General features: G+C 36.2%; 2 protein-coding genes across 3 annotated transcripts; both read right to left on the reverse strand.

The window, feature by feature from the left end:
* Positions 1-2,519: 2,519 nt before the first annotated feature.
* LOC129247648 (coiled-coil domain-containing protein 28B) lies at positions 2,520-7,844 on the reverse strand. Of its 2 annotated transcripts, none has more exons than XM_054886863.1 (4): positions 7,509-7,844; positions 7,247-7,457; positions 4,144-4,500; positions 2,520-4,090 (listed from the first exon to the last, which is right to left on the reverse strand). In XM_054886863.1, the coding sequence occupies exons 1-4, from the start codon at positions 7,653-7,655 to the stop codon at positions 3,870-3,872; spliced, it is 936 nt and encodes a 311-aa protein (XP_054742838.1). In that variant the 5' UTR covers positions 7,656-7,844; the 3' UTR covers positions 2,520-3,869. The 2 variants fall into 2 exon arrangements, with proteins under 2 accessions (XP_054742838.1, XP_054742839.1); XM_054886864.1 differs by having other exon boundaries at positions 4,144-4,221; positions 7,509-7,843.
* A 1,565-nt stretch (positions 7,845-9,409) lies between these two features.
* LOC129247048 (cytochrome c oxidase subunit 7A1, mitochondrial) lies at positions 9,410-10,033 on the reverse strand. The gene is made up of 3 exons (XM_054885920.1): positions 9,948-10,033; positions 9,738-9,813; positions 9,410-9,679 (listed from the first exon to the last, which is right to left on the reverse strand). The coding sequence occupies exons 2-3, from the start codon at positions 9,780-9,782 to the stop codon at positions 9,536-9,538; spliced, it is 189 nt and encodes a 62-aa protein (XP_054741895.1). The 5' UTR covers positions 9,783-9,813; positions 9,948-10,033; the 3' UTR covers positions 9,410-9,535.
* Positions 10,034-13,989: the final 3,956 nt, after the last annotated feature.

The following is a 13,989-nucleotide window of genomic DNA, read 5'->3' on the forward strand; positions in this document are numbered from 1 at the left end:
TTCATTTACATGGGGTTCTGATTAGTTTGATCGTAACAGCTGGCAGAGGACTGCGTTTACGTAGGTCACTGTTTTCAGCATTAGAAAGACGCAAGGATGATAGAATACAACGTTGCGTCTTCCGAATTCCTTATGTCGTCAGAGACCATGAATAAATGAACAAAACGAAGGGAAATTACTTGTTTGTGAAGAGAGAGATTAGGCAAAAGTAATGGAAATAACTAATTACAAGAAATTATACACAAACGCTTTCTTGCGACAGAGTCTTCTGCATAAAAATGCAAAAAAACTGCATTTGGAGGTATTTCTATAATTCGTGCTTTCACAATTTAACACGCGACACTTTGTTTTCATTAGTTTGTTTAGTTTAAAACTCACAAACAAGTAAGTTCTCGTTCTTGTAAGGGGTCTGACGTCAAACTTGTTAAAACCACGAAAAATAAAGTAACTGTTTTCGGAAGACGCCACCTTTTGCAGGCTTTGGTTATGCCTCATAAAATTGGTATAACTTATTATTTTACCAACAAAGCCGCTCTATTCCAGCGCTGCTAAGATATGTGCATTTATACCAATTGCTTCATCTATTCGCCACTTGCTTACGATTGGCGGGAAAAAGAGGTATGTTATAACATACGTATACGAGTATACTACATACCTTTGGAAAACGTCCATTGTTTCAACGCGTGATACTGAGAGCAGCTCCGGAATTCGAGCTGTCACGCACGTAAACGTCCTCGAACCGTGTCTTTAGATACATTCACTCCACTTTTTCTTAAAACTGCTCAGCTTTACGCAACGATAAATTCGCTTTGTCACAAGCACATCAATGACCTTCCGGTTTTGATTTAGAGACATTTTTTGGGTCTCCTCCGGCGAAGTCGTCAACATTTTTAACTTCGCTGCTCTCATTTATTTATGAACGTTGTTGTTGTTGTTGTTGTTGTAGCAGCACAAACATTCCCCATACTTACATACGGGGAATGCTGCTGGAGTGACAGTCCTTGGCCGGATATAAATCCGGGTCGTTTCGGTAACGTAGAACCGACTGTCGTGGAAACGTTCATTATGAACGTCTTCGACTTTTTCAAATATTTTGCCGATTATGCACATGACATTTTTGGACCTTTAGGGCATGTGCATAGGAACACTGTCTCAAATCGTTCACTTTGTAAAAACAATGTATACTTTCTAAATTTCTCACAAAACTAACAAATTGCACATTCGTATTGAGAAATTTTTTGTATAACGGAAATGTAAGTATGAATTTTGCTGTCACTAGACAGACTGTTTATGGCACAAGTGTATGCAAGCAAAAATGTTATTTATAGATGGGATTCTCCAATTAATGAAATTTAGAATACTTGTTTTTTAATATTTTACGATTTTATTGAATACTAGCAAACCCCGCCCGCTTCGCTGGGCACGCTAAAATAGAATAGATATGGTTTAGAACAGAAAAGATATGGTTTTCATATTATTTATTTCTTTATTCTTTATTCAAGCGCTTTGGTATAAACAATATTTTTTGTTTTTCTATTTGTTTTTGAGTAAATATATAATGTTGTTGGCTTGTGTTGTTGACCATGGGTGAATACTGGTTCTTCTAAATTCATCCCGCATATTTCTAAAGTTTGCCCTTGTGATTTATTGATAGTTATTGCAAATGCTAAACGAATGTGCAGTTGCAAACGCTTGAATTCAAATGGCAATTCAGGTGGAATCATTGGAATTCTCGGTATTAGAACGTCTTCATTCTTGAATTTGCGAATTAAAGCACTTATCGACAGCTTTCATTTGATGCCCACATTGTACATACACAACCAAAGGTTACCCGGGTCCACGTTTTGACCTATATCTCGAGACCCCAGTCACGGAGCGGCATGAAAAATACTCTGTACTAAAGCATTCACCAACAGCTTTCATTTGATATCCATATTGTACAAACACATTCTAGGTTCCACGTTTTGGTCTCTATATCGAGACCCTAGTCACGGAGCGGCATGAAAAATACTCTGAACTAAAGCATTCACCAACAGCTTCCATCTGATATCCATATTGTACAAACACATTCTAGGATCCACGTTTGGGTCTCTATCTCGAGACCCTAGTCACGGAGCGGCATGAAAAATACTCTGAACTATAGCATTCACCAACAGCTTCCATTTGATACCCATATTGTACATACACATAGGAAGGTTACCCGGGTCCACGTTTTGACCTATATCTCAAGCCCTATCCACCAATAGACATCCAAACTATACGTAAACCATCTTCAATACCTACTTAACAATGTGTGTAAGTTTGGTTTAATTCGGTGCAAAGACACGGCCGGTTAGCGAACACACACAAAAAGTTGAATTTATTTTATATATAAGATGTAACGAAATATGATATAATCCTACAAGGAAGATTTATAAATAAAATGGAACGAAAAATAAATAGAAAAAAATTAAATACATTATCAAAAGCGCACATGTAAGCCTAGCTTTCAGCGATAACATTTTCTATCACAGAACGTATAAAGGTTTACATGCTCTTTATTTCTAATTGCATTCTCATAATACTCAGCAGCTAATAACTGTTAATTGATGGTGAAAAAAATATCAATGGTGAGTTACGTCATCCAGTTTAGTTTCCCTTAAAATTTTACGCGTTCCTCTCATTAAACCTCCTCGGTGTCATCAGCGTTCTCTGCCATCACTTGTTGTAGGGGGGGTAGAAAAAAATATTTTTGAGAAAAGAATATGAATACGTATAAAATTTGTGAATATTCTGAGAAAATAATATAATAAAACAATTTTACAGACCTGGCGCGTGAAAGCATTAACCCTAGATTCATAAACATGCGTCTCTTATACACACACAACAAAAAAACCTCTTACAGCGCATGGCGTGAAAGATATGCAAATACATGCATCTCAGTACCTTCATAGAACGATAAAAGCTCACTTTGGCGCCAGAAGTCAATGAAAGTTGTTTCCAACTAATAATAGTCGATTTTTATTAATATCTCCCGTAATATCTAAATTAGGTGGCCTTAAAAGTAAGGTGTATCAGAGACATATTTATGAACAATGTAACCGCAAATATATATTAATCTACGGTTAAAGAAAACAGCTTTAGTTTATAACTAACTTTAAGATTTTAACCTTGGAACGTAAACCCCTCTTTTTTCTTCTTATATCATTTAACACGGTTTTACTTAAGGCGGCATTATTCAGGCACGTAACCTCTGTATTAATCCAGGTATATCTGGTACATTCTTAGTTGGGTGTTTGACCGAGCTCCTTCTCTTCCTTTACGAATTAAAATGAAGTGTTCGATAATATTTACAATAATGGCAAATCTACTTGCTTGGTCTGTAAACTATGAGTGCACTTTTGTGATCAGAACTTTGATTGTTTTCCCGTTTCAATTCTGCTTCAGAACTCTGCTGACGTTTTTTTTTACATTTTACTTTATTTGACTGCGAAGAACCGAGCCTAGCGACAAAAGTCAATTTTTTTCTTTCTCCTCGCAAAACGCTATCTTGTATAATTGGTTTATGGAAATTAGAATATCTAAAGAATAATTAATAAAAGAAAGAAAGGCTGGCATTGGGAAATATTCAATTCCAGGCTTTTTCTATGGGAAAAATATCACAACTTGCCAAGAGCCTTTTTTGTTGATTGATAATTTTACCCGCCATTCGGATACCGTAGATATGAGTACGACTCTACGATTTTCGTTTTATGTGACTGCGCTTTATGCGTTGGAGGGTAACCAAACCCGTATCATATAAAGGTGGCTTTTGTTTTGTAAATAAAAATATATTATATTTAAAATTTTTCGGAACCGCCTAGATGTTCTGATGTAGGCTAAACTATCTTTCATACTCCTGTATGACTTATTTGCAACTGTTCAATTGAAATTGATAACTGTTCTAAGCGTTGGACCAATTGCAACATATTTTCCTGCGCCTTTGCTGCATTAAAATCATTAACATTCTCTAATGAGTCTTCCTCAGCAGCGGCCAGTTCAAAATGTAATTTAGCCAAACTCTCTTGTTGTTCACGTATTTTGGTCATTTGTTCCATAGTGCATCCGGACCCTATACAAAATATATTTCGTTTCAGCATGTTTTAATGTATGCAACCTACGTACCAAATGCCTTCAGTTTGCCGGAATGGAAATCGTCGAGAAGACCTAAAAGTGCTCGCTCCATGTGCTTTACGTCCGGTACTTCTGAGACAAATGAGTGATGTTTAATAGGACGCTCATCAAATTTGTCGAAGTTCGAGCCACTGTCGCCATGGCTAGTGTTGAGCAAATTAGAAGGATCAATACTACCCGCTTTTCCATGTGGCAGGCGCGATTTGCTTTTATTATCTGAGCTATCAATATTTTGTTTGTCAGTAATTCTGTTGTTGATAACAAAATCGTTGTTATTACAGTACACTTCGCTGCTGATTACCCTGATGCTGTTGATATTGTGTTCGTTGCTGCAGATTTCATCAGCGTCTTTTTAGCACAATTATCATTGTGATAATTTATTTTTTCGGGCAAATTTAAAATACAAATAAATATATTATATAAAAAATGAAGTAAATAAAGTAAACTTCAAATTAAAATAAAAAAAATATGAGTATACATACAGCCATGGACACGTAAATAGTACACTTGGTCTTTGTAAAAAAAGTTAATTTATTACTTAAAACACACTCAGTTGCACAGTTGTGGGTTAAATGTGCTATATTTCTATATTAAGAAACAAATTAAAACAACTTAAACTCTATTTTTCATTTAATGAGCAATAACTTTATATACTTTAATACTTTATGTTAATATTTTCTTCTATATCCATCGATTTTAATGACTTCTTCACATCTTCATCTGAATTTCGGCCCACAAATTGTAAATTTTTTTTAAATTGCTTCTTGCTATTTTTATTTTGAGCTTTCCATGAGATTAAGGTCGGGACTCTGCGCAAGGAACTGCAGCACCATAATTAATAATCTTTGAAGTCGTTATTTTACAGCCTTTGTGGTGTAGTTCCGAATATGTCCAGTTGAACGGTATAGACTCATATACAAAGGGATTCATTTTGTTTTGGAGTATATCCAAAAACTAGTATCGGTCCATACGGCGGTCGCAGTAGCCGAATGGGTAGGTGCGTGTCTACCATTCGGTATTCAAAGAGAATCTAGGTTCGAATCTCCGCGAAACACCAAAATGAAGAAACAGTTTTTTCTAATAGCGATCGCCCGTCGGCAGGCAAGGGCAAACATCCGAGTATATTTCTGCCATGAAAAAACACAACTTCATGGGAGAAACAAACATAAACAAAGTTCATGACAAAAAAAATCAAATATTTGTTTAAAATTTGTGCATTTATGTGCCCAAAGCCCAAACAAACATAAACAAAGTTCATGACAAAAAAATCAAATATTTGTTTAAAATTTTTGCATTTATGTGCCCAAAGCTGTACGAGTATGTGCCTGTATATATAAAACTGAATATCAAATATGTACTACTCAATACTATCTACAAAATTATAAATGAACTCAAATTTTGTGCGGTCTCTTCGTCACCTTTTCATTGAATTTTTTTTAACAATTAAAATAAAATCATTAGATAACAAACGAAAATTAATATGGCATTAACTCAAAATAATACAATTACAAGCTTGGTTTTTGCGAGTTTACAAAATCATGTAAAAAGGACAAGCGAGAAGATTTCAATAGCAATGCAAAAACAGTGTAAAAATGAATATAGTGAGATATACGAATCATCGAAGCATCGATTTTATCACAAAAACGCAACAATAGACGTTTGCACCCTCTTCACTCCTTATGCCTTTTTAATTCAACAGCTCAAAGCTTCAGCCTCCCGTGTATCTAGCTTTTGCAATGATATTAATTAAGGCACCAATTGAATTATTATTGAAATGTTCCACATTTATAAGAAATTTTGATATTTTTGGAAAGCTCTCGAATATATGTACATATATATAATTAACGCTTAAACCCTTTTTAGGTGTTTGGCCGATTTCGTACTCCTATTCAAGACTACTAATATCAGTCTTTAAAACGCGAATTAACGCGAAGTGTTTAGTTCCGAATTGTTATGGTCCAAATTGTATGTACCCGCGCACATTATAGTAAAATTCATCTTGGGATTGCTGTTAATTTTTGGAATCAAATAAAGTCATATACAATAAGGGTTATAGCTTGTAACATCAGACGGATTGCAATTTAGTGGGCGTGAATTTTATCCGGTCTCAATAATAATTAAAATTGGAATTCGAATGAGGCTGGGAGCAAGTGTTATAGAAATACACGTGCTTACACAAAAAATTGCACTGCCCATTTTCCAAAACTTTTTGTGTTTATTACTTTGACCAAAATTCGATTAATTTTCCTTCAGTAAACACCAATATTAAGTTTTGAAAATTACCGTTATATTGGAGATGGGCGTGATAGATCAATTTTATCTATTTTCAATGCCGAACTACCTTAATCGAAATATATTTGTTGTTTGTTCAAGTAATCATGCTCCCGACCAAACGGACGGACGTCCGACATTGCTAACTCGACCCCTCATCTCATTCTTAACATTTTGGTAGATATATAATATATATTTCGAGCATTTTATGCTGTTACATACAATCATTATGTGCAGAAGTAGTAGCACTGAGCACTAACTAGACAATAGATTTTACATGGCACATTAACTCAGGATTTTACCAAACAAGAACTACTGTAGGCTTATCTAAAAAAGCATTATTAAACATTATGCCACTAAACCCTCTGGGCGTAAAAAATATTCAATTATACAATATTTTCATTGATTGATTAGCATATCTGATTCCGAGAGCTAGTCTAAGGTAATATAAATAAGAGTAACCTAATGTTTGAATATTTTATACTTGTGTATGGGATAAGCCTGATTTAGTTTACTCAACTATCTGCGTTAAATTTCAGTAACCGAAAATTATGTGGAAAATTTCAACAATCAAAAACTTATTTAAAACAAAATTGCAAAACATACAGAATGTAATAAGGAACTGAAACGGTTGTGAAATTGAAGAAGACAAACAATTGGCAATGTTTATAGTTGATCAGAATCACACACTAATATACTAAATAGATTGAGGTATGCTAAAGATCCTTCATAATGTATGCAAAACACCAGCATACGGCACTTAACAGTGGCTGTAAATATATTATCAAGAACATTTTGTAAACTAAATAAAATTAAACCTCACCTTTGAGTAACTTGCGCGGTCGCGATTTAACGAGATCATCATTAATACCTCCACCCGTGATGGTATTTCCATGTAGATGCGGGCGTGGGCGACGCTCATTTACGTAAGTTACTTTAGCAGAAGTTAGCTGACCTTTTTCTGAAGTTCTCTCTATAGAACAACTGGCTGAGTTTCTACTACGCGTTGTGTCACCACTGGACATGTTTTTTATCTACAAAAATTTTCAATCTTATGTTTGTTCTTAACTTAATTTTTATATTACATTAATTTTTGGCACTGTTGGGGATACGGGGTTAGGCGCAGATATAGGAGCTGATTGTGATACAGCCGTATGGTTATGATCCTCCTCGCCTTCAATGTCGTTGGGCACTAGTTTTTGTCTTTCTACAACCTCATCATTAGTCTCCATTTTCTCGATTCCCAAACGCAAACAAATCCACGTCTCTTGCCAAACGGCAAAGTCATTAAATTTCTTAACAAAAGTATAAAATGATTATTATTCCAAAACTATTGTGAATAAAATACTCTTTTCGCAATAACATGAACTATTTAATATATAATTAGCTAGGAACTTTGACCTAAGAATATTGCTTTGACATTATCACTTCAGTGGCTCCAAAACTATGTTACATTCCATGCTGCCATCTTGGCTATTTTTAACGGATATTGGTTATTTATTGCTTCGTAAGCATCTTCGTTCTGTGTAAAACCTCGGACTTTCCGGGTCTAAAGCCATATTAATAAGGTCCAATCAGTTGGTTGATGGTGAAGACTAATACAGCTTATTTGTTTTTCATTCTTATGGTCGGGTAGCGGAAAGACAGTCCCGTCATCAACGATTCAGATATCGGGGTCTTCACATTATCTGTGACATGCGCAGTTGTCACCATTAAGCAATTTTGAGAAGTGTTTCCGCTCAGGAAAACGGCCCGGTCTTGAAACCTTCTGTAAGTCGCCGAACTTTCTGGTAAGTCGCCGTATTTCGGCGTCTCGTTTTTTCATTCTCTCTTCTTTAATACATCTTCCTTCTCTCTTTCAGCTCTCGGTAGCAATCTCACATGGGTCGCGTTGAGCTCGATCCCATGGCGGCCCTATAGACACCACTTTCTTGCCACGGCGCTTTTCGCATAAAGATGCCAAAAAACTGCATTTGTGCTTGCTCTGAATTTCCACAAATATGTAATTTCTCCTCCTTTTGTTCGTTTGTTTTGTATTGGGAAGGGAGCTGACGTCACACTTGTCACAATCGCGAAAAATAAAGTAACTGTTTCGAAAAGTCGCCACCTTCTCCATTCAATTCGCCTTGGTTCCGTTCGTGGAGGACAAATGCTTTGATTTTGACTGCTGTGAATTTCAGAAATTTTTCTTGCATCTCTTTCACGTTATTGCGATCTCGATTTTGGTTTCTCTTTCAAGTTTTTCGAGTTCATGAATGCTTTCCCAGTAGAAACTTGTAGTAATTATGAAAAATTTGTTGATAATGAGTATTCCTCTTATCTCTTTCAACCATGATTACAAATAACAGTAATCAATAAATCCCTTACATAATACATTAGATTTACTAATAAAATTTTTATTTACTGAAAATATATTATATATTAGTGCAATGAAAATGCAATGCACCCATCACCTCATTTTTTATCCAATACGAACAGAGAAATTGTTTGAAAATGCAAAGATAAATTATACAACGCACTCAAAATTTTGCAATTTGCTATAACCTGCATTTTTTTGTCGTTGGTTGCAACATCTAGAACGAGAGGTGAAACGTCAATTGCCGTCTTTAAAATTTTACTGGCTACTGATATTTTCTTAGGATTCAGTGTACTGTTACTGTATTTTTTTCCTCTAATTACACTGGTTAACAGAACTGGTTTCTGCAATTTCACTGGCAGTGCAAACTATCCATCTATTGTAAATTGGAATTCTTGCAATTACCTATTGCAGCAAGTGACATAATCTGCAGAAGATGCAGTAGAATCTTGAAGTACACAAAAAAGTATTATGTAAAGTACGATGTTTAAATAATAAAATAGTAAATGATCTAATATTGTATGTAAAATTTTATATTGAGAATAAGGTGTGCACATCTTTCCAATTGGGTTGACTTGTTGCACCTTTGGTTTAAAATATATATATATATATTGGTATATCTTACTACTGTTATTTTTTCGGCTGGATTGTTCAAACCACAAAAATATATTCTTTTAACTTCATAATTACAATTTATCGGCTCTCGATTTTTATTATTTTTTAGTTTTATACCAAGCTAACTATTTTAAATTTTATTTAAGCTGCTTTCTTCTTAAAACCCATAGTATAAACCATTTCTAAGATGCTTACGATACCCAAGCCGCAAAGTCCCACAGTCAAGCCAAATAATATTTTATCTGCTGGCCCCCCTTTTAAAAAAACTGGGAGATCATTATTAGCCTATAAAGATTTGAAGAATTAATTCTATCTTCAAATTGTTTACTTTAAAATAATATACTTGAAATTTCTTCATGCTACTTGCAAGTCCATCAGGCAATGCCATTTCCGGATTGTAAAAGATTGCGTAAGTATTCCTAAAATATATAAAACAAAAACAAATATAAAAAATTAACTCTTTCAAATTATTGCATATATTGTGAAGAATATTTTGTTTTATTTATTTATTCCTTGCTGTTAAATTCCGTATGTATTGTACATTTAAGCCTACCGAGTAAGTAAATATCAATTAAAAGTTGGCTTTCGCAAAATGCAACAAGCAAGCACTGCAAGCACGAGACCGCGTATTCCAATGCTTATAAATAGATTTTGACAAACATTTACTACAAAATGAACTTACACGTAATATTCTGTTCACATTAGCTACAGATTTCTTAATTCAGATGATATGTGGAACATATCGTTATTATCAAAATCCACTGTAGGCATGAAACATCATAAGGTTGAACAAAATTTGTTTCTAATAGAGGCTTTCTGCCAAGAAAAATCTTATAAAAACCAAACGCTATCTAGAGGCAATATACGAGCATGTTCGGATGAAAAACCTACACATGACGGCTGTTTATCAGGCGCCAAGCGCGCATTACCGTCAATTCGAGTATTAATATACTTAAAGGTGATAGCATTAGACCGGCTGATTTGTTTTTTTTTTCTTTTGCCGTGTACACTCGGATGCCAGCACAAAATAAAATAATGAGAAGCCGTTCCATTCACACTATCGTCGTATGCCTCTAGCTTCAACTGAATGACGGCTGTTCAACGCAGTTCGTACTTTTCTCTTTGTGAAGTGAAACTTTTTAGGCGTCGATGGACGAGCGAGAATGGAAGGTAAAATTTAATATCGTTCCGATAAATATTTTCGAAGTTATACCCAAATTTGAAAAGGCGTTTCAAAGTCGGTGACCAACAATACTCGAAAACGGCTAAACCGATTAGTCTCAAATTTTATCACGAGCTTCTTAAATATATTTTTTAGTAATTGATCGAAGATTTTTTCTCACCGCCATTTTGTCAAAAAAATTTATTTTGCTTATTCCTTCGATTAATTACTAGATTTAACATTACTTTAACGAAATCTGTTCAGTTTTTTAATTTCACAGGTTCCAGTTCAAAGATATAGTGGTCACTGCAAAACGTCTTTTTTGAGAGGAGCTCCCGGAGTTCAGATATAGCTCCTTTCCAAATAAATATTTTTACTATTTATTACAGGAAACATAAAAAATTTCGGTAAATCAATCTATTTGCTGCCTCATGAGTTAAAAATATTATGTAGGCTATAACGGAACCAGAAGAAACACTCCGTTTTTAGATTTCGTCCGATAAACCTCATTATGATATTAAGTATCGTCGTGTTATAAAAAAATAACCAACCAGAGCATGCTAATGGCTTACAACGAACTTATTCATATTTTAGTCGAACATCAATTAATTATACACATTTTGGGCATACATTAAGCACGCAACCTTTGTAAGTTAAGCTTTAGAAAATTGGAAGTCGCCTACAAAGCTCGAGTCCATGCTGCCAGCACAATACTGCGAGATACTCTTGCCATAAAAATGCCTCTAAAAAATACTGTTATGAACTTGTTAGAAGAAATTGCATGTTTGTGACAATTCAGTAAATAATTTCGTAATATTGTCATTTGTAAAATTTTAACTAAACAAACTAACGAAACCGAAGGCGGCGAATAAAATTGAGACAGCTCAAATTAATATTATATAAAGCCTTCAAACTAGTTTTTTCATTTTTATGCAGATGACGCCGCGGTATATAATTTCTTGTGTTTGCTAATTTGTATTGCTTTCGCCTCCTCTTTCTCTTCACAAACAAGTAATTCCCCTCCCCCTTGTTTATTTATTCATCAAACTGACGACACAGCGGGTTCGGATGACGCAACCTTGTATTCTATTCTTGATGTCAAATTGCGCTGGAAAGTTAATGTAAAGAAAAAACGAGAAGTGCTTAGCTTGAAATTAAATAAGCTATAATATCTCACTGGCAGGCGCTCAAGCTTATCAATCCGCAACAAATTGCTTGTTTGTTTGTAAACCACCGGTCCAGTGGATCATTCAGACCAGTTTGGACTAACAGTATACAATTTTGGGGATGGGCTAGCTGAAAGTATATCACCTATGCCCCATATAACAGCAGTTCAAGAGCCCTGGGTCTTTAGAGGCCGTCTCTGTGGCTTAAGTGATGATAAAACCCATTGTCATCTATGCATCAGTGGTCTGGATGAGTAGACTTTCTCTAGTGGAGTCAGGAGGACCTTATCGAGACTACAACGCACTGTGGCCATCTGTTGCATCGGAGCTTTTCCGACTACTTCAGGCCCGGAACTAGATGCTCTGATTGCTTTCATCCAAGGAGAGGCCATCTGCAGACTGAAACACAGTGGGAACTGGTACGGCCCTTGTCCGGCATTGGAACACAGAGAAGGCATGGACATCGATCCAATGATTCTCTCCATGCCCCTTGACTCCATGCCATCAAGAGACGTACTTGAAAAGAGATACAGTGTTGTGCTACCAGAGGCTCAGTTGTGGGAAGACTTAGAAAATGAGCCCGGCAAACACTATTTTCGCATTTTTACGGATGGCTCCAGGACCGAGCATGGCTCCGGCTCTGGGGTCTACGTGGAATCCAACGGGACAAAACTGCACTTTGCTCTTGGAATGCATGCATCTGTGTTTCAAGCGGAGGTGTATGCCGTTCAAGAAGCAATGAACTTTGTTGTGGAAAAACGATGGAGAGTCAGATCTATATGTGTCTGCAGCGACAGCCAAGCTGCGCTTATGGCCTTAGACAGCCCTCCAACCACATCAGGGGTAGTCAAGTCCTGTTAATCCAGGCTGAACTATGTCCGTAGACATAATAGCCTGATGTTAACATGGGTCCCGGGACACGTGGGTATCGCGGGTAACGAGACCTCTGACTCCTTAGCTAAGATGGGTTCTGAGGCCAACTTCTTTGACCCAGAGCCCGTTTTGCCACTCCCCTCTGCGGCCATCACGGCCACGGTTAGCAAATGTCCGATCGACTGTCGCAAACCATTCTGTCATTAGGCAGAGGGGAGTGTAGACGGCTGGTTGGACTGATGACGGACCACTTTCTGTGGGCAAAGCACATGGAAAGGTTGGGCATCTCAGACAGTGTACTCTGCCCAGCTTGTGAAGAGGAGGATGAGACGGCGGACCACTGCCTGTGTGTCTGCCCCGCCTTCGCTCGAATCAGGTTTGAGGTCTTTGGCACTGATGTGTTAAGAAGCGACCATCTTGGCCCCATGGCACCACAAGATCTACTCAGATTTCTTCGGAGATCGCGTAGATTTAGAGAAAATTAAAAGGGAATCCAAGTGTAGTACAATGGACTTAGTTAGTGTCTGAGTGCTGCACTTGCTAGTTGTCCCGACAAAAAAATAATCCAACATTAGCAAAGCAAAATCCTGCGGCCATAATATATCAGGAATAACGACCTTCATGGTGAGTTTGACGTACCAACTCCAACTGAAGTAACGAAGCAATTGTAATAGCTCACAAACAACGAACAAAAAACCATATCAACGATGCAGCTTCCAGTCTACTTCAGTTGAATTCTTCTCAAAGACGCTTAAAACGCGAAACGTTAACAGACCTAATGGAGAGTAAATAGCGATTTTATTGCAAAACGCTTCTTAAAACTACTTAAATTATCATATGAAAATAGCCTATTAGTATCTTTTTATATATACTAGGTGCAATTGGACAACGCTTCTAAAAAATATATAAGAATCGTTAATAAAGAAAAATAAATTTCGATACAAATAATGATAGATGATGCCGACAGTACTCTATGTTTTATGAACTTACATTCTTTATTGGGTATTTGGCCGAGCTCCCCTCTGCTGTCCATAGTTATAGATAGCACTAGTTCTCACGCGTTCAGAAACACCCAATATAAAATTTAAATGCACCTCTGAAAGATGAAAGTTTGGCTGTCAAGGCAAATCCACCCAAGGTGTCTTGAATATAGCAGCTGAGTTGTTTTTTATTAGCGATTTGGTAGTTTAGATGTCAAAGAGTCCTGCTTCTCTGCTGTTGACTTGTTTGTTTACATTCTTATATAAATTTAGTATTCATGCTACCAACTTCCAAAAACAAAATAAATATTAATGTTGTTAGTGCTCTCCCGAAACCACCTTATATGAATTCGCTTAGCGTAGCTGCTTAAATTTGATAAAAGAACGCCGTTGTTTAGCGCCGGCTCGATTTAT

Source organism: Anastrepha obliqua, chromosome 5, assembly GCF_027943255.1.
Source record: "Anastrepha obliqua isolate idAnaObli1 chromosome 5, idAnaObli1_1.0, whole genome shotgun sequence".
NCBI lineage: Eukaryota > Metazoa > Arthropoda > Insecta > Diptera > Tephritidae > Anastrepha > Anastrepha obliqua.